Source organism: Aptenodytes forsteri, unplaced genomic scaffold (assembly GCF_000699145.1).
Source record: "Aptenodytes forsteri isolate BGI_AS27 unplaced genomic scaffold, ASM69914v1 Scaffold336, whole genome shotgun sequence".
In the NCBI taxonomy this organism is placed as follows: Eukaryota; Metazoa; Chordata; class Aves; order Sphenisciformes; family Spheniscidae; genus Aptenodytes; species Aptenodytes forsteri.
The window spans coordinates 5,748,864-5,769,325 of record NW_008794911.1 but is presented as its reverse complement, the minus strand read 5'-3'; the positions used below and the strand labels follow the sequence as shown (position 1 = coordinate 5,769,325).

Below are 20,462 nucleotides of genomic sequence, written 5' to 3'. Positions count from 1 at the left end.
TTTTTTTCCTGAGCAGCAGCACGAGCTCCCCGTTCAGCCAGGCCGGTCTTCCCCGCCCGTTCTTCTTACGGCGTATGGGGACAGCCTGCTCCTGCCCTTTAAGACCCCTTTGCCCTTCAGGACTGTCTCCCAAAAGGAGACAATCAGGAAACATTCACTTACAGCCTCTCCAGTAGTGTATGCTAGGCACAGCAGGGTTTTCATTAAAGTTTAGGTGTATGTATCCTATAGGAATGTGTTTATGCTTATGTCTTTGCTTTTCAGCAGGATCAGAGGCCTGTCATATATTTGCTTTTTAACTGTATGTATGTGCATGTGTGAAAATGCATGACTGTAAAAAAACAGAACAAAAAAACAAAAAAAGAAAAAAACAACCCCAAAACAACACCCCCTATGATTTTTCTGTCTCTACAATGGTATTTAGGCTCAAACCAAAGTCAAGAGGGAATCATTGCATTGCCTTTAGTGCTTTTCACATCAGCTCCATGTATGATTTTTTTTTGCCTTCTACTCCACAAGCTCTGCTTGCTTAATTTTCTCCAGACTTTTGGTATGCTGACCTTCCTGTTGGCATGATGACATGAAGGAGCCTGGTCTGACCTTTTTCGTTCTTGTTGTTATTGATTCTTTACCTTTGTAGAACAAACAAACAAAATACATTTTGCCAGATTCTGAAAAATAACATTTCCCATCTGACCCAAGCCTGGGGTATTTAGGATAGAGAAAGCATGTCATGTCTAAATTGTTTTTTTTGCAGTGCAGGTTCACAGTTTTATTGTCTGTTGTAACAAAGCTAAAAGGCAGCAAACATAATCTTACTGTGGCCAAACTGAGGGAGAAGAGTAGCATACAAACCAGAAGGGGTCAGGGGTTTCTTCTCAACAAAATGACTTGATTTACAACACTTATTAATGTACTGTGTTTGTAGCTGTAGAATTGCTGAGCTAGATACATGGCCAGGGTCCTCCAGGGGAACAGAAGGCCTCATCTGTATTTTCCACTGGGACTTATAAGGTTAAACTAAAATATTTTATATTATTATGGATATTCTGGCCACAGTAATTACATAAGCAGAGAAATAGACCATGCACAGAAAAACCTAGAAGAGAATTGAAAATAATTAAAACTTGAATAACAAGTTTGAAATAAACAGAAAGGAACAGAAATGAGAAATCCTTAAATTGCATGGGAAAAAAAAATATTTTTTAGCTGCTTCCCAGCAGATGGCATGTAGTGGTGGAGATGAATGTTAGAGCATTTCTGGAGCTTTCAGATATTTTGGGACAGCCTCCTCCTCACAGACTGTCCTTTTGGAAGCTGCTGAATGGTATTCCTGGATCATGGTTTACAGTCAATACGATAAAATAATTGCCTTTTTGCAGAAATAATGTACTCAAGTGGAGAGAGTGAAGAGGGAAGAGAGAGACAGGCTAAGGATTTTTGACATGTGAATATTAGAACTGTTTTTATGCGGTATGGTAATATTCAATAGTTATAGAAGAGTTTAATAAATCCAAAGACTTATTTTATTGTACATGTGTTTTCCTTCAGCTTGCTTTCATACAGTGTGTTATAGAAAGAAGCTGTACACATCATAAGGGAATCTGCATGGAGGTGGATCAGCTCTGCAGATTTCTTTACTCCTCAATTACATAGCTGTCATTAACATATCTCATGTTATATGAGGATTTTTCAACCAACAAAAGAGAATCTTTTCACTATTTCCTTTCAAAAATTAATTAGTTAAAAGCTTCTATATCAGTAGAATACTACAGATAACTTCATTTGTTATGATCTGAGCTTCTGGAGCCCTAAGCTGCAGGGCTCATTTCCCTCAGGTCTCACTAATTTCTATGGAAGTGAAGGTCAAGAAGCAACTGTGGATTTATTGAAATGTGAGAGGTCTTGGAAATATTGTCAGAGATAGAAAAAAAGAAGGTATAAAAGAGTCTTATCAGTTGGTTGTGAGAGGGTAAGTTATATTTTGTTAGCAAAAATAACTTAAATTCCAAAACTGATATCTTTTTATTTTGCAGGTTTAATTGAAAAATATGAAAAATAGTGGCATCATGTCACAGCCAGAGAAAGATTATTCTTAATATTAAATTAATTACTTTATTGATTAATTATGTTTGAATTTTCTTTTTCACCTTCTTGTACAATAATTCTTTATACAACTTTAGTGACAGACTATCCTATGTGACCTGAATGGAGTTAGAGTGGTCATCTCTTGTGCTTTTTAATTGACTTTGACCATGCATGAGGTTATTTGCAGGCTAGAAACAAATGCCTGTAATTTTGCCTTAATAAAAAGGTAAAATACCTATGAGTAGTGTACAGAATAATCCCTTATGTTAATTTTATTTTTGAGATTTCTGACACTTATCTTCATTATAACATCTTCTAAAAATCCTGTCAGAAATAAGCTGTGGTCTGGTAACCTTAAAGAGGTTCAAGCATTATTGATTTGCTTTTCCAGCTGATGGCTCACTGTCATATAACAGTGAATCGAGAGCGCAACTCGTCAGACATGCTGTTGCCAGTAGTCTGAATTTTGTACATCTGTAATTTTAAAGAAAAGGAATCTTGTACTCCAGATACAAAACACAGAGCATAAGACATACTCAGCCATATCACACATACTGATTTTGGCATCCCAGGGCACCACCTGAAAAACCAACAGTGAAAGATAAATGAAAATAAGTGAATCATAACTCTAAATTCAAATTAAACTGAAAGTTCTAGAGTAGTTGATTATTTAGCTGATTTATATATTTTTTCATGGTCTAGCAATTCAGTGCAATAAAAGTCCAAGAAGAAGAAAGATAAAAAAAAAAGAAAGAGCCATTACAGCCCCAGTGATCTTTGTGGGTTGCTTGTTTGGGATCAGAATTTATAAGTTTTTCTTCTCATGTTTAAGGTTAATAGGATAGACATTTAGTCATACTTGAAGTGGTATTAAAATTATGTTTAGTTTTTAAAAGAAAGCAAAATCAAAATGCCACAGTACTTATATTAATAGGAAATTAATTTACCAAATTGAGCTGAACAGAAATTTTCTTTAAAATATAATAGCTTGCTTTGCACAGTACTCCTATTAATAGGAAATTAATTTACCAAATTGAGCTGAACAGAAATTTTCTTTAAAATATAATAAAGCTTGCTTTGCCTGGTGGTAAACTTTTTATTTCCCTTTCTCCTCATATATTTGTATTCCTCCTCACCTACTGTTTATGGCAAAGACCATAGGTGAAGGTACTGCAATCCTTTGAACAACTTTTCTTCCATGCTCCCATAAACAAGAAGCTTTGAAAGTCTCAGCAGAGAAATCCTTTCTCATTAGAATTCCATCCTAACTTTGCAGATCAGAGAGAAAACAACTAAAACATCCTAGTGTTTGAGTGCGTAGGCCAATTTTTTTATTTTTAAAATAAGCCAGTGTTTTCTTTGAATCCTCAGCTATGTGTCATGCAAAGTTTTACATTTAGTAGAGAATTTAGTTCCTTCTGCTCAGACACTTGAGAAAAGTTCAAACTCTTATAACAGAAATATTCAGTACAAACCTGGCCCTGAAGTGAGAGGGAAGGGAATTCAGGCATAGAAAGCTGCCGGAGCTGATTTTGTCACTCAAGATATACATTTGTATTCAGCCGGAATGTATGTCCAGTTACATGGGGTTTTTTATCTTTTTCTTCTTCTTTTTTCTCCTCTTCAAAATATTTTAATGTTTTATGATGTTTTTCACGTGTTTTTATAAATAGGTCAATGGCAGGGTATTCTGACATGGGACACTGGAATTGCATCACCTGGCTAAAACTTCTCAGTAAATGTGCTGAAATTAATGGTAAAATTCTTATTTGTCAGTCTAATGTTTGGATTTTGCCTTTAGAAGGAAACTATTCTTTGATTTCATGATGAGCTGTCAATTTACAAATTGCTGATATCTACTGAATCTGCTTCATTGTAGAGGAAGAAAGCTAATTTTGAGAAGTTTAGTAATTTTTGGTAGCTTTCACTTAATTTGTGTTACTGTAACATACATTAACATGAATGTGCTTTATCTTTTTTGAGCAAAAATCTTGCTGAACTCAGATCTCATTACAGTCAGCAGCGGGTACAGATGATGCACAATTTGGTTCTAGGCAAGAAGTAATCTCCCTTCTGGAAATGTGAAAGTCAGCCACAGCTGCCTTCCACAGGACATCTCGAATGCCCTCGTGGAACTCAGTGGGGAAGGCAGCGTGCTCAGGAGAGATGTGGAGGAAATACAGGCTCCCTCAACCCAGCTTGCCAGGGCTGCCAGAGTTACACTAGGTGAAGACTTGAATTCCTGCACAAGTCATATTATGCACAAGGTGATTGCTTAAACGGCATTGCATATTAAGACTTTCTAGAAATGTATGAGAAAATATAAATTCATTTTTACTGAGGAAGCAAATATTATATAGCCTGGCTTCAGGGAATGAATAATATTGCATTTGACAATCTTCTCTGAAAAGATTAAAAGAACAGAAAGAAGAGAAATACGGCACCAGCTTGAAAATCACAGTATTCTCTACTTTTTATTGCACTGTACAGAAGTCATTTACACACCTGTAATACTCCAGGATTGCTATTTCTGTTTGAGATTATGTAAAAAATGCATGAGAGCTTAACCAAAAGATTTTTTCACTATCTTTCCTTCTTTTTGCAACTCTCAGATTGTTATTAGGAAAACTCTTGAGGTCATTTGCCACAGATTTTGAATACGAGAAACAAGTTTTTGCTTTTACCTCACTTTTCATGAAGAGACCTCAGTGGCTTTTTCAGTTTCTGTTTATCTCATGTGAAACTTCTGAAGAAAAGTTGCTGACTTCAAAGATACTTTGGTTTGGTAATAGGTGGCTGCAAAAACAGCTTTTCAGTATAAAATTAAAACCTCATCATTTTGACATTCACTTTACATCCAATGGTAGATTCCTTAACTCCACGTATATCAAATGGGCAAGAGAAGACTTTTCATGGCTAGTAAAATATACAGGGTAAAGATAGCTGGATTTCAATTTTTCTTTTAACCTCACAATCATTGTCTATAAAGGTGGTACGAGAAGAATGAACACTGCCCCAGCCTGAGTTCATTTTCATATGAAATTACTGTAGAAGGTAGGCACCCTTCCAGTACAAATAAACTGCATATAACAGTTGATCTCCTGGCACAGAAGTGCCTTCTTGTTGAAGAGAATTGCGACTTGGACCGGTGTGCTCTACTCCATTGCTCTGTCACAACAACCCCTGTGGACCACGTTAGGACAAGTATGAAAAAATTAAATTCATATGAGATGTTTCTAAGAAATCTGTGATCATGGGAGAGAGTGTTGTGATTGAGTGGTTTGGATTGATTCTGCATCATGGTGGAAACAACAGCCTGACAGTAATTTTGTAGGGTAAATATTGTTGAAACGCTCTAAAAGTAATCTATTCAGCTGAACTTTCTGAGGTGTAATGTAGCTCTACACTGGAATCAGGATGGAGGTGAGACAGGGAGGGGAAAAAAGACTAAGCAATAGAGACCACAGGTCAAATTGCTTCAGGAGATATTTTTCCTCTGGTTGAACATGTTCATAATTACTGGGAAATAGAATTTTCTGCAAAAGTACCACTTGATTTTTTACCTTATCTCCTCTTCTCCCTCTCTTCTTTTACCACTTGCAGGCTCCAAAGAGATAAAGCCTAGACACCAGACCCTCACTCATTGCTCAGTCCTCAGTGCTTCTCCCTAGTGTCTTCTTCAGTATTAAGCAAAATATGGCAGCTGCCTACATGAGGGTACTGTGAGCATGAGCTCCTTATCCTGCTGATACACTCTACGCCAAAGCTGGTCTTTCAGTCTTAATCAAATATAAAAACTTCTGTCCTTGTCTGGTGTGGGTTTGTATACTCCATGATATCAGCACTAGAAGCTGAGGAGAATTTTTTTCTTATCTTTTGTATTGCTTGAGCCAGAGCCAGTTGTACATTTCCAGAACTATGGATGAATTTTTTATTCTTCCATTTTATTTGGTGGCCTTAGGCACCATAATACTACTTGCTTTGAGCATCTTTAGGAAGTCCATTGGCAGATTTTTGTATCTACAGGTGAAATTCTCTCCTAAGAGTCAATATAATTTGTTAGATCTGCTGTTTATGTCAGAGCCAATGCATATCTTTGAATTAAATCTGGCCTTTTAAATGACACATTCTGTGAGGAGGATTCCCGATGGTTTTTGAATTATAAAAGAACCTTATTTGAAATTATATCTAGCTTGCATGAATAGAAACTTTTCATCTAGTTTTCCCTGCAAAAGACTGCCAAGGTCATCCATGGACAGAAACATTATTGATGAGTTTGCTAATAGAGTTTTAATGTTCCATAAAAAGTCATGTAGAAAAGGGTACTGAACAATTGGGGTAAGCAAATGAAAAGCTTGATGCAAATTGTGTTTCATAATTTCTGAACTTCAGAGTACTGAGTAGAGTTGAGTTCCAGTCCTAATGAGACCTTCTAGGAGCTTGTATTTCATATATTTTAATTTAAACAAAGGGTGAAACTTGGAAAGTAATGTTCCTTTCACTGAATAATATTTTTAACAAAATATTTTTAATTCTTTTATCTTTGATTATTCCTGTATCTTAAGTATTGTGGAAGAGGGGAGGGAAGTGATATAAGCACTCTCACTATACAACCCAATTCAAACAACAAATAATAGAAAGAGGTGAATTTTCAACTGTAATTTGAAAACATTTCTACTCAGAAAAGACCTTAATTTTTAAAAAGACAAGTAGGGGGGAAAAAAGATTCATTTCCCTTGAATATACATTACATGTTTCTTTTCATATTGTTGACATGGTGGTGTTGTACTGTTGAGTGACTGCATGAATTCCTCTTGGAGAGCAGAGAAGATGAGACTCTTGGTAAACAGCAGCTCAGTGTACTTGACCTTGAGTTACACGTTGCTTTTCAAAACAGCTCAAGGTCTTGTTCACTGCAGCTTTTAGCAACCATTATAACTTGGGATTCACGCTACGCCTTTCACAAGCACATAGCACTGGCCAAACATAACCTCTGACAACTTGTAGAAGTCTTAAGTGTTTTAATGCAACACGACAAGAGCATGTCATCTTTTTGGCTGTGTGATCAATCAGTTCTTTCATGATAAATATTTTAAATAGGAAAACATTCATTATTTCAACCTAACACCCAATCTATGAAACATACTGGTATCTATCAAACTAAAAATTTTTTTGCAGTTATCCATTTTGTTTCAGACAATCAAGATCTATAGCTTATAGAGCTGGTATTTGGCCTGTGTGGTTCTTTCCATGATTTTAGATGTAATGGATATCACAGGAATATTTTCATCTTACAAGGCATTGGTAAAAGAAAGCTCTTGTACTCACAGAGTTAGAGAAACAGTCACTGGCCTGGTGCTGTCCTCTAGCAGCAAACCTAAAGGAAAGGAGACCATTTTCATTAGTTCTTTCATAGCCAGTCTTTTCCTGATAACTGAAACAAAGTGTCTGGGTTGATAGTGTTGTATTTATCAGCTATTTCCAAATGAATCTTGTCACGTCTACAAATTCTGTGAGTACCATATGGGCTAGTCTTCCATAGGGAACATATACTAGAGATGGATATAAATATATAGCTTGTGATGTATCCACAGTAGAGTCAAAATTTATTTGTGATATGCACAACATACTCCTGTGTTTTGCTTGTTTTCTATGTATATACAAACACACACATGTGTTCTTACTAGGGAAGGTCTTATCCTTGCTAGTATTCTGAGAATTACATTGTGCAGAACAAAACATGTAGAAATGAAAGCGAGTGTATGTAAACACAAGTTCTATGGCAACCATCATTAACATGCTTCTTTTGTAGGGTTTAGTGATCCAAAAGCAAAGCCAGTTCTATTGGCCTCTTAAAAACTACTTAGAAGATTATATGGCTCTTTGCTGCATCAATCCAAATTGTACTTAATTGAAAAGTGATATCCTGTGTATGCTTTTTCTTTTTCAAGTACTATCATTTCATTTGGCGTAGGGTTTTGCGTAACATGTAGTCAGTAGTTACTACTTCATCTAAAATATGTCCTATGCTAGTTTCTTGTGGTGTCCTGGTTTTCAGGAAATGCTGCTGTTCCAAGGGGAAACCAAATAAATGGGTACGATAAACCATTAACATTTTGTTATGCCATAATAATTGTTTTATTTTTTTTAATTTATGAGAATCTAATCCCCAAGTATTTATTGTAAGGGAAAAAAAGGTGGTTTACAAGGATATGTGCTGTGGCCTGTCAACTTTGATCTAAGAGAAAATCAATGGTTTATTTGCTCCACTGATTCTTGTTAATCTAGTTATTTCTATGCTGATCTAAATCTCGTTTGTTATCATAAGCTATGAAATTCTTCTTTGTGTTTTTGTGTTTTATATTCTGTATTATTTTGTTTTGTTTTGGGGTGGGTTTTTTTGTTGCCTATACTCTCTTTTTGTGGGAAAGGAATGGATTGTTGTCTTTTGACTTGCAGCATACCTGTATAGTCTTCAGACCCCACAAGTTTATGGACTGAATAATTGTAGGAGAAGAGAGAGCAAAGCATAATGAAAAACAAAAGTAACTTGCCCAAGAAATGTGCAAGAGTGCTGGAAATAAATAAATATTGTTGGAGCTTCTGTTCTCATTAAGAAAAACAAACATCCCCCACCCCCAATTTTTATAGCTCTATGCCGTTCCTTTATCACTCTTGCTATGCCTGTAGACCAACACTCCATACCTGTATGGATATTTTCCATGATGTAAAATTATGTGTAGAACTGAGCAAACAATGGATTGTTCAGTTTAGTGGCTAAATCAAAGATTTGGATAAAGGTAAGGACAAAAAAGAACATTTATGGCTTTTTCATTAGGTGCAAGTTTCTTTCTGGTCAACAGTTTTCTTAAATTAAAATGAAGTGTTTTCTTTTGCTTTTGGACATCTTGGCTATCTTCAAATTTTTCATAGCATATTCAGAAATAAGCTTAGTACTTATCAAAAATATTTCAACTCTCTGTAATTCCTCTCATTCCCACCGTGTGACAAATCCACTTTTGTGTATTGGATATTTCACTGTTTTCCACATCTGACATTTTCATACATGGAATCAGCTCATTCTTTTGCTTGCTGTGGCTCACTGATCCATTTTAAACTGAGCAAACAATGGATTGTTCAGTTTAGTGGCTAAACCAAAGATTTGGAAAAAGGTAAGGTCAAAAAAGAACATTTATGGCTTTTTCATTAGGTGCAAGTTTCTTTCTGGTCAACAGTTTTCTTAAATTAATGTTTTCTGTTTTCTTTTGCTTTTGGACATCTTGGCTAATTTTTCATAGCATATTCAGAAATAAGCTTAGTACTTATCAAAAATATTTCAACTCTCTGAATTCCTCTCATTCCCACCGTGTGACAAATCCACTTTTGTGTATTGGATATTTCACTGTTTTCCACATCTGACATTTTCATACATGGAATCAGCTCATTCTTTTGCTTGCTGTGGCTCACTGATCCATTTTAATGTTGTAGCTTCTCAAAGATAACTTCAGAGTAACACAGTGAGCAAAGTACAAAGGCTATTTTTTTTAAAATTATAATCTTTGTCCTAATTTGTTTGGAGTGTATTCAACACTATGTTAATTTTTTTCCTTATAGGTTTCTTGAGCTGTTGTTAGAAGAAAGAGACAAAAAAGGAAATTTGCCATATTTTCTCATGTTTTTTCTGCTTAGAATAGTTTTTCCGTCTATTTGGATTTTCATGGAATGTTGTGAGTTAGACTATTGGGGAAAAAAAATATGTAATATTACATGCTATATATAATCAACCATCATCCAATACGTTATCTTTCTACTTTCTGATAATCAAAGTACAACTGAGGAATATGATCAGTCAAAAAGCTATATATTTTTACATGCAGTCCCACACAACCAACATATGCAATGAAATAAGACATAATGAAAAATTCTCTTTTTATCTGAAATGTCAGCTTTAAACATATCTTAAGCTGTTCGCTAGGAGACATCGTTTTGCTTTATACTGCAACTCCCTAGAGGGAGGTTTGAATACTGTTCTTGGAAACATCCTTCTCCAAATTCAGTACTGATAGACTCAAACTCAGATTTTGGCAACCCTGTAATTTTGATGACAAAATTAGAAATGGGCAAGATAATATTTTGAATGTCCTCTCTTTTTCTTTGTTCAAAGTGGTTTCTAACATGTTTTTTGTTAAATTGCAGCTCAACCCTCAGAATTGAGAACATACTTTCCAATATGTTCTTCAATACATTTTTCTGATTAAATAGAATCTTTATATTATATTTAAAGAATGTCTGGTAAAAATGAAACTTCTAAGTTGCAACTTCTGTGTGAACCTCTGTTTGGTTATTGGGGTTGTTGATGCCGAAGTTGTATTTTATGGTTAAAACCCAACATATTTCTTGTTTTGATTTAGTTTTTAGCTGGTGTAGGAGTTTTGGTCAGAATGAGTGTGTACTCTGGAAAGTTGATTTTTAATGCCACAATTCTGAATAGGAGTCTAGAATATTTAGTTTGACTATGCTATGCTAATGCTGGTATGTTAATTCTGAGAGGGATTTTATTTTTATCTCTGCCAAAAGTGGTGGCAGAATTTCCATTGTTATCATAAATGTAACCTGGTATCCCTAAAAATGACATATAAACAAGGTCTTACTCCAAAAAGATAAAATACACAGGTACGTGACTCTGTGTTTGGACTTTATGGCATATACATCTGTTGAGATACAAGTTTTCATTATGACTGTGTATGGATCACATGTTTTATTTTAGGATAAGCTAAGAAATGAATGATATTCTTAAATGCTGGTTTTGGGTATGCTTGAAGTACTATAAAGTAGCTTATTAAAAAAAAGAACAACTGTAATTACTATTAAGTGCTAAATATAAATGATAGAGTAACATAACATTGTCTTAATTAAAGGTGAAAGGAGGTGAAGGTGAGGAATATGACCAGTCACAAAGCCATGGATTTTCAAATGTCACTCCCCTGTATGGTCATAATGTATCTCTTTCATATGCAGTGAAATAAGATGTGAAAATTATTGTACCCTAATGGTTCTGCCATTAAATAATTCCTGTCATTATTTAAGCCATTGAGTGACTTAAGGAAGTCACTTGATTTTCCAGTGCATCATTTCCAGTGCATGGGAGGGAATGGAGATAAGGGAGTCAGATTCTTCTCATAAGTGCCCACTGACAAGACAGAAGGCAATGGGTACAAACGAAAAAAAACAGGAAATTTCATCTGAAGACAAGAAAACACTTGTTTTACTGTGAGGGTGGTCAAACACAAGCACAGGTTGTCCAGAGAGGTTGTTGAGTCTCCATCTGTTGATATATTCAAAACCCAACTGGATGTGGTCCTGCATAACCTGCTGTAGCAAAGGCTGCTTGAGCAGGGGGTTGGACTAGATGGTCTTGAGAGGGCCCTGCCAACTTCAACTATTCTGTGATTCTGTGGTTTTCCAGAATTTAGGATAAGCCATATTAATGAATTTTTGGTAATATTTTCAATCAAGTTTTATCACATCATTTGGGAGAGGTGTGAAAACTTCCTTAACCATCACAAAAGCTTGAGTCAATTTTTTCTCAAGAGTACACTCCTCTGCTAAGGGCTCTCTGCCACATGGATTCTCTGTAAAAAAGCAGACATAGCTTTTCCTGTATTTAAGGCGTTCATGGCAATGCTGTTGTCTGTGGATTCCCTGACACCTAATTAGATCAAACTGACAGAGTACAATTAAAAACCAAAACAACAAGACATATCAATTTGAAACCAGATTTTATTTATACCACTGCTCAGAGACATATGTATTTCAAAACTGAAAAATTAAGTCAGGTTCTGCAGGTAACCAACCTTATCACTGAATTTTTTTTGACCTATCCATTCTAAATATTTGGATTACATTTTAATGCTGTGTTGTTGTTCTATTTAATATTACCTTGTGTACATGTTTAAACTAAACCAAAACTTTAGTTCTCCTTTCCTATTTTGCTTCAATGAGAATGCAGTTCCTCAGTCTGTAAAATTCAGTAAGTACCTCTATCTGAGGAGATTAATACCCTGCCAACAATAACTTCCCCTTCTGGAAATATGGGCCTGCACAAAGGTAAATATCAAGGTGTTCTGTCCAGACTGTGTTTAATGATGTGCCGCATTTTAGTCATGTTTGAAGGAAAAAAATGAAACATGTTACAGTGACTAGAGTCAAAATACATTCTCCTATATGTCTTATTGCACAACTTGGAGCTCTAGACTGAAAAACAGTCTTAGGTTAACAGGAGTGCATCTTAAATGCTGCATTTGGGATTATCAGAACTGTTTCAATTAATGCTAATTGAAATTATGCACCCAGTGCACTGAACTAAAAGCTAATTTATGTGAGTTTCTTTACAGTCTGACAGTTCAGAGATGGCTGAATCTCAGCACTCTTTGGCTTTGGCCCTAGCGCTTTATGTGCAAGTTACTAAGTTACTCTCATTTTATGACACTATTTTCACTCACTTTCAGAGATGATCAAAAATTGTTGTTGTAAAACAGATCCTCATATTAAATACCATAAGAGGAATTCCTGGGCAGTTTACACATTCAGAGCAGAAGTTTCTCTAAACTCTTCAAAAAAAGTTAAATGTCTTATAAAGGCTTTAAAAGTTTATGCATTGCACAAATGTTGTATAACAGTGATTTTTCTCAGTTTAAAATGTTCTTATTTTCCAAATGATGTCCTGTAATTATGAGCAGGATAAAGCCTTTAGCCTGTCTACTTTTCAACAGCTCACAGAACCCTTTTTTATGGAACGTGCACAACAAACACACTGGGGAAACAGTTGTGTTGATGCTGAACTGAATTTTCTTCCAGGCAAAACATCCTACCCTGGAAGCTTTGGGCAAGGCCAATACAGTAGTCTAGACACGCATAATGCACCATTAAAAGAGTGAGACCAAATAACATCTGTTGGAAGCAGTAAATCACTGAAGTCATGATGTGTAATGGCTAAACAAATAAAAAAGAGCATCCTTTGATTTAATTACAATATTGATTTAAATGTCCTGTTGGTTTCAGTTGGAGAGAATCCCAGGGAATGCCCTGCCCTCACTGATTTTGTGTGTGGGAATGAGAATTGCATAGAGTCTCAGTTCGTCTGCGACTATAAACCAGACTGTGAAGACCTATCAGATGAAGCTGACTGCAGTAAGTATCTCTTTGTGTATTAATGTAATCTCCAGTTAAAATTATAACTTTAAATTCTGTAGCATAGCTTAGGTGAATTCACACAGCTGCTCAGAAAATAATTACAAGCAGGTTGCCTGCTCCCCCAACACAGAAGGTCTGACATTTTCAGATCCTTAGAGATATTTGTTGCAAAAAGTATTTAACTGTGATTTAGTTGCAAAAATGTAACTTACTCAAACCAAAGATTAAATATAACCCCCCAAAAAAACAGTTTAAGGACTAGAAACATATTTAAGGAATAAAATCCATGGGTTAAAATACAAATTAACTCTGAGAAGAAATGTAAACTTATTTATTAAGTTGAAAACATGTTGAGCTGTCAATGTTGAATGAAAAAGCTAAGTAAGCAAATTAATGCACAATAACATTTAGACATGATTCTGCTATAAAAAGTGATTATTTAAAAACAGGCCTGTCTTTCCTTTCAGATTAATCCTGTCTTTGTGATCTGAGTTGTGTCGCTACTACGTGTTCATTGTTCTTTGTTCTTGCCGCTGCTGCAGAGCTATGAAAATATTGTCTTGCTATTACTCTATTACAGAACAGTTGGACAAAATCCAGTCTGTTTATATTTTTGCAGTCCTAGTGCATACTGAGACGAAATGTGTCTGTAGGTATTCTTCACTAATGTTGTTTGAGATGGAAGGACACAGCTCAATTTTGAAAAACTGGATCAAGTTAACAGGCTTTCCAATTCAGGCTTGAAACTCAAAAGCAGTAAAACATTGTGCCTTTGTTCCTGCTCCATGTCTTTGTTTATTTACAGTCACTGTCCAGACCACAATTCTGGAGAAAGAAGCTTAAGCAGTCCACATATACAGTTCAGTAATCAGTCTAATTCTTAATCTTCGAGCTGGAGGGCCAAATTCTGCCATCATGCACATATGATCAAAAGTAACCTTGGTAGATAAAGTAAATGCATCACATGCATCAATTCAATGCTCACATTGTGTTGAAGTCTGAGTACTCCATAGAAATGAACCAATACTTGGTGATCCCTTGAAAATCAAAGGCATTTTCTCTTACATGGGGTTGCTAAATGCTTTGACTGGACAGGGTTACGAAAATAATGACCCTTTATTGAGTGATGTAAATTATATTGTTTTAGCCAGACAGAAGACTTACAACCTGGAATACATGTGAAGATGTCAATATAGGAGATTTAACTTGGAGTTTCTCCCTCTTTATTGTTTTCATAAAAGTAAATAACAGTTCTGAAGTATATACACTGAAGCTGGTGTCTCTATTTCTGGTTTCTGCCTCCTGCAGTGCTTTGCATTCCAGTGAATTCTGTGAGTCATATTCATGGAAATGAATCTACGTTGAACGATAACTTTAAAAGACTAGCTATTTTTTCAAGTAGATTCCAAGAAAAGATAGATTTTAAACAGATAATCTGTATTTCTTGTATATAATATTTTTACTTTTTCAGGAGATAGACAAAGTAAGTACAGCAAAATACTCTGTAAAGTCACCCTTGTAACATTTTACAGACTTAACAGAGACACAGTAAGTCTGAATTTCTTTACTGAAAGAGTGGTTAAACATTGGAACAGGCTGCCCAGGGAAGTGGTTGAGTCCCCATCCCTGGAATTATTTAAAAGACATGTAGATGAGGCGCTGAGGGACATGGTTTAGTGGACATGGTGGTGTTGGGTCGACAGTTGGACTCAATGATCTTAGAGGTCTTTTCCAACCTTATTGATTCTATGATACTATGAATTGCTGTCCAATGTAAATTGCTCTGTAAACATATTCAGAAAACTATCAAGGCACTTGATTTATTCAGTAAATATTCTTACAGGATATAGTAGCTTTGGGTGTGGGGGGGTGTCCTGTGTTGTCTGGAAGGACTGTGATAGCATCGACTCTCTTTTCTTAGATAATAGATGGAAATATTTCAGGCCATAAATGATCTTGAATCACAGTAAAGCAACAGTCTTTGCTATACTGCAGAAAAGCTTTTCCAAGGGAAGAAAAAAAGTAAATACTGATATTTACTTTAAATAGAGTGAATTATCCTTTTATTGTAGATGGAAAGGCTGTAGTTACATCAAAATATTTTCATCAGTCTTTAGTCTTGCTGTTGCTGCAGAACTGACAAAATATCAAGTTAACAATAGAGGAGAGATACTGTAATCTGGCATACAGAACACCCAGATAAGCCTCAGGTATAGTATTTCCCTATCTGCTATATCTTAGTTCCAACAAATGAGGCCTTACATTTGGATAAACACGCCTTTTCCCTGAGCGTATATCTTATAGATGGGAATAAACAACATTAATGGGCATAGCTTCTAGACATGGAAACCTCATTTTTTAATGAAAAGGCAACAGGAGCTGCTTAATCAGAAAAAAGAGCAGAACAGGCACAGAGAAAATCCTGCACAGTCTAACCTGCCACATCACAAGTGGTTATGGCCACATTTGTTTGCAATTTTCTCCTTTTCTCTGAGCTCAAGGTCCAAGCTTATTTCACATTCTACTATAGTTTTGTACCAGTGTAACTCCAAAGAAGTAAATGGACCATAATCTACTCAGCAACAATTCCTCTGTGCAGGATTTACAACAGAATCTGGATGAAATGAATTTTATGCACGTAGGCTGGTGGACTATTTTTTTTTTTTTTTTTTAAATAAACCCACAGAAATTACTTACTCTATGCTTCATTCAATCCAGGCAGGCAATCTTGCAAAATTTTCATTCTCTTTCAGTAACCCGCTGGAAGTACTGAGGTGAAAAAAAGCACACATGAAAGCAGTTTCAATTTTCATGAATTGCAGCCAATTATACAACCAGATTTGATTCATAGCAAACCTCAGTGTTGATGAACCAACTAAAGGAGTACTTGAATTATTGAAATAAAAGCAATTTTTCAGATAAATGGAACAATCCTCTTCTGATGGCTTCTAAATAGGCTCTGTTTACCCATAAAATAAAAAGTACTCAGCAGGTGCAGATATGTCAGAAGACTCCATCAACCCTGTAAATACTGTTCATAAATATTTATTAATAATTGCCTTCTGAATGTACTGCTAAGATATTAGGGTAAAATTCCTGAAGTCAGGTAGTCATGAATAGTATAAACTCCAAATGCATTTGGACTTTGATGTTGTTAGAACTGTACAAGAAAATTGTACTTGTTTCGATTAATGGGTTCCCTCCTTTGCCCTACCTGCATGTGAGGGTGTTTGGTGTTCGAGTTAGGGTTTATTAGGCTTGCATGATGCTTGTAATGCAGTGTCAATGTGGATGCTCAGTGCATTTGTGTATTCCTTTGATGATTCCTGAAGGCCATGTTATGAATAGCACTAACAAAAGCACAGAATGGCTGAGGTGGGAAGGCACCTCTGGAGATCGCCTAGTCCAACCTCCTGCTCGAAACAGGATCCACTGTAATAGGTTGCCCAGGGCTGTGCCAGTCAGGTTTTGAATATCTCCAAGAATGGAAACTCCATAACTTCTCTGGGCAACCTGTGCCAGTGTTTGACCAGCCTGACAGTAAAAAAAAAGAAGTTTTTTCTTAACCTTAAAAAGTGCTTCCTGTATTTGTGCCCATTGTCTCTTGTCCTGACACTGGGCACCACTGAGAAGAGTCTGGCTTTGCCAGACTTACTCAAGTATTTATACACACTGATAAAATCCCACTGAGCCTTCTCTTCTCCAGGCTGAACAAACCCAGCTCTCTCAGCGTCTCCTCGTGAGAGACACTTCAGTCCCTTGCAGTACGGTAAAAGTACTGTACAGAACAGTACAGATCCTTCTCCTAGCATTCAGTGGGTTATAGGTTATTCACTGGATTAAAATTATTATTCTTTTAAGATATTTGTCCTATACATTTAACTAAGGTGACACATTTTTACAGAAAAACAAGTCCACAGGTTTACAGTGTGTATGCAGATCTTGGTCATACAAAACAGGTTTATGATAATGATAAGTTATTTTTACAAAGAATGGCATCAGTTGTTCTTGTAGCATTAAAGTAGAAAATAGGAAAAAACCAAAAGAGATTACTAAAAGGTAATTAAATCTATTAGAATCATAGAATCATAGAATAGTTTGGGTTTGAAGGGACCTCTAAAGGTCATCTAGTCCAACCCCCCTGCCGTGGACAGGGACATCTTCAACTAGATCAGGTTGCTCAGAGCCCCGTCCAACCTGACCTGGAATGTTTCCAGGGATGGGGCATCCACCACCAATCTGGGCAGCCTGTGCCAGTGCTTCACCACCCTCAGCGTAAACAATTTCTTCCTTAGATCTAGTCTAAATCTACCCCCCTTTAGTTTAAAGCCATTATTCTTTTTATCTGTATCCTTTATACCTAGACAATGATACATAAATAGTTTTTTTTTTTTTTTAATGTTGCAGAATACTTCTAGATCAAGAAATACACTCTAAACCCTTAAATCCATTTGAGGTTCTGAAATAGTCACAGTCAGACCTGTTTCTAAAATGCACGACTGTGATGTTTAATAATATGGAACATTTTCCCAGAGTCCTCTCAAGGGGTAGTCCTCACTCTCACTCAGCAATTGTTTAGCTGCCTCTGCTTTATAGCTAAGGAAAAGACCTTCAGATGCCAAAGAAGAGTTTGTGATGCTATTTGATTCGTCTCTACCACAGCATTTGTATAATTTTGTTGATTAATTGCTTTTCCAAAGTTATCTAAAACATCAGAGGTGGATCTAGAAATGGGAAGTTTAACAAAGATCTGAATTCAGTCAGTGTCCTAATCACTAGAACTTCTCTCTCATCATAAAACTGCCTTCATGCATAACACTCACAAGGATGAACCAACATATGTTCATGAAAAACGCCACTGTGGAATTGGAGTCCAGTTTTGCTAGCTAATTGGCTGGGAATCATTCTGTCCATTCACCCTGAATAATAAATTTGGTGAAGTCATTGGTTTGTCCTCAAGACTTACATGGGCATATATCTGTAATAAAGTTTTAGACTGTTTATACCTGCTTGGGTAGTGAAGGGTGAATTTTTTCTTTCCTCTAACTACCACATATTATTTATGTCAATACATGGAACACAGGGAATCATAGCATTAAGCAAATGGAATCCCTTCTATTACCATGTACGGTATGTTCATTATAGCCATTTACATATAAGAGCTGGGATGATAATTTACTTGCTATATTTTCAGGTTACTACACAAGTATTCCTGGAAGCTGTAACTTTGAAACACAAGACCAAGAATGGACCACTGTATGTGGATTAACACAAGACCCTAGTGATGATTTCGACTGGAATATTAGCAACAGTGCTGTCATGGGACAAACAGGTCCTGATACTGACCATACACCAGGTATTGGCATGTGTCCTACATCACTTTTGGGAAAATGAAATATTCACTGAATTAAAAAAAAAAATTCCCATAGATTAGTGCCAAGATAACAGCAAATCAGTGTGATTAGCTGAGCTTATTGTATACACAGACAAATCATAGTGAGCAATTAGCACAGTTCACAAGGAGTTCCGACAAGCATTTAAAATGTTCACTTTTATATTAAAATTACAATAGGAGATATGTATCACAAAAAAGCCATACAAAAAGTATATTAACTGTTTTAACATATTGAATCTTGTCATTTATACTATCTGGTAACTTCTAGTTCTGTCTGAACACGAAACCAAACAGTCTGACATAGTAGCCTATTACCAACCTTTTTAATCATTGCTTCAGCAGCACTGCAATTTTATAGATTGCTCTTTTCAGAATGGTCCTGATTGTATCATTCTTTATACTCCACTTCAGCTTGATGCATTCGTTTAGTAATTTCCTAGACAATGAGCTGCTAAATATAATGTGAAGATACTAATTAATCATCACATCTGGGTCACAACAGACCTCTTTCTAAAACAGTACAGCACGCCTGTACAAATGCAGTAACTGTCTCCAAGTCTGCAATGATATTATTAATTAAGCGTCTATTTGAAAACTTTTAAAGAACTACACATATGAAAATTTTAATACAATAAAAGGGGATGTATTTGGCAATAATCATGGGTCACTAAGATATTCCATCAGGTCTTGCTCAGAAATGCCGTGACGATGAAGCCATGCACTGCTGAATGGCTGAAAACCTCTGGATAAACAAAGGTGCAAATAACCGTCCAGCCATCCGTTTCTCTCAGGCCACCTGAGTACAAAGTGTAGAGCTTATATTAAGCAGCACCTTGACTGAGACCATCTGATGACCCTGACTGTGCTGTAGTCAATCTCGAAAACTTTGTTGCATTGTAGGCATTTTTATAGGCAGCTCCATGAAAGTATCAGCTTTGTGTTTCCAATATCAGCTTGCACCCGGACAAAAAAACATTAGGACATCTTGCTAACCTCTAGCTAACTCATGTTTTTCTGAGAACCCAGCTTAACCTGTTGTTTTCTTTCCATCTCCCAATCACCAGCTCTGCTTTTTTCTCACCAATCATTAGTATTTTTTTCATTCCTTCTATAGTCATGACTTCTATAGTCACTGGGTTCAAATGAAATCTCTGTATGAAACCTTGTGTGTCAGGCCCTAATACTCACGGTTTCTGTAAGTGTAACTGCAGTATGAATAAAAAACATTGGACCAATATTTGTAGAAGATGGTCATCTGACTAATAAAGATGAAGAAAAAGCAGAGGCATTCAATGCGTTTTTTGCCTCAGTCTTTAATAATACTGATAGACCTTGGGCTGCCCGGTCCCCTGAGTCGGAGGACCACAAGTGTGGGAAGAGTGACTTTCCACTTGTGGACACTGAAATTGTAAGGGACCAGCTGTATCAGCTGAATGTTCACAAGTCCACAGGGCCTGATGGGATTCATCCTGGAGTACTGAAGGAGCTAGCAGATGTTATGGCAGGACCCCTCTCAATCATCTACCAAAGGTCTTGGGAGTCTGGGGAGGTCCCTGCTGACTGGAAGCTAGCCAATGTTATTCCCATCTACAAAAAGGGTGTGAGGGAAGACCCAGGTAACTACAGACCTGTTAGTTTAACCTCAGTTCCTGGAGAAATTATGGGGAGGATGATTGTACTGTGTACTCTTGAAAGACACTTAAAGAATATGCAGTCATCAGGCACAGTCAACATGGGTTTGCAGAAGAAAAGTCCTGTTTAACTAATTTGATATCCTTCTATGATA

General features: G+C 36.2%; 1 protein-coding gene across 1 annotated transcript in view; it reads left to right on the top strand.

Annotated features, from left to right (window-relative positions):
- MALRD1 (MAM and LDL receptor class A domain containing 1) overlaps positions 1–20,462 on the top strand; it is a 306,398-nt gene that overhangs the window by 190,556 nt on the left and 95,380 nt on the right. The window contains exons 30-31 of the mRNA XM_019470989.1: positions 13,150–13,278; positions 18,476–18,637. Of these exons, the coding sequence (XP_019326534.1) occupies positions 13,150–13,278; positions 18,476–18,637 (291 nt within the window). The remainder of the gene's footprint in view (positions 1–13,149; positions 13,279–18,475; positions 18,638–20,462) is intronic.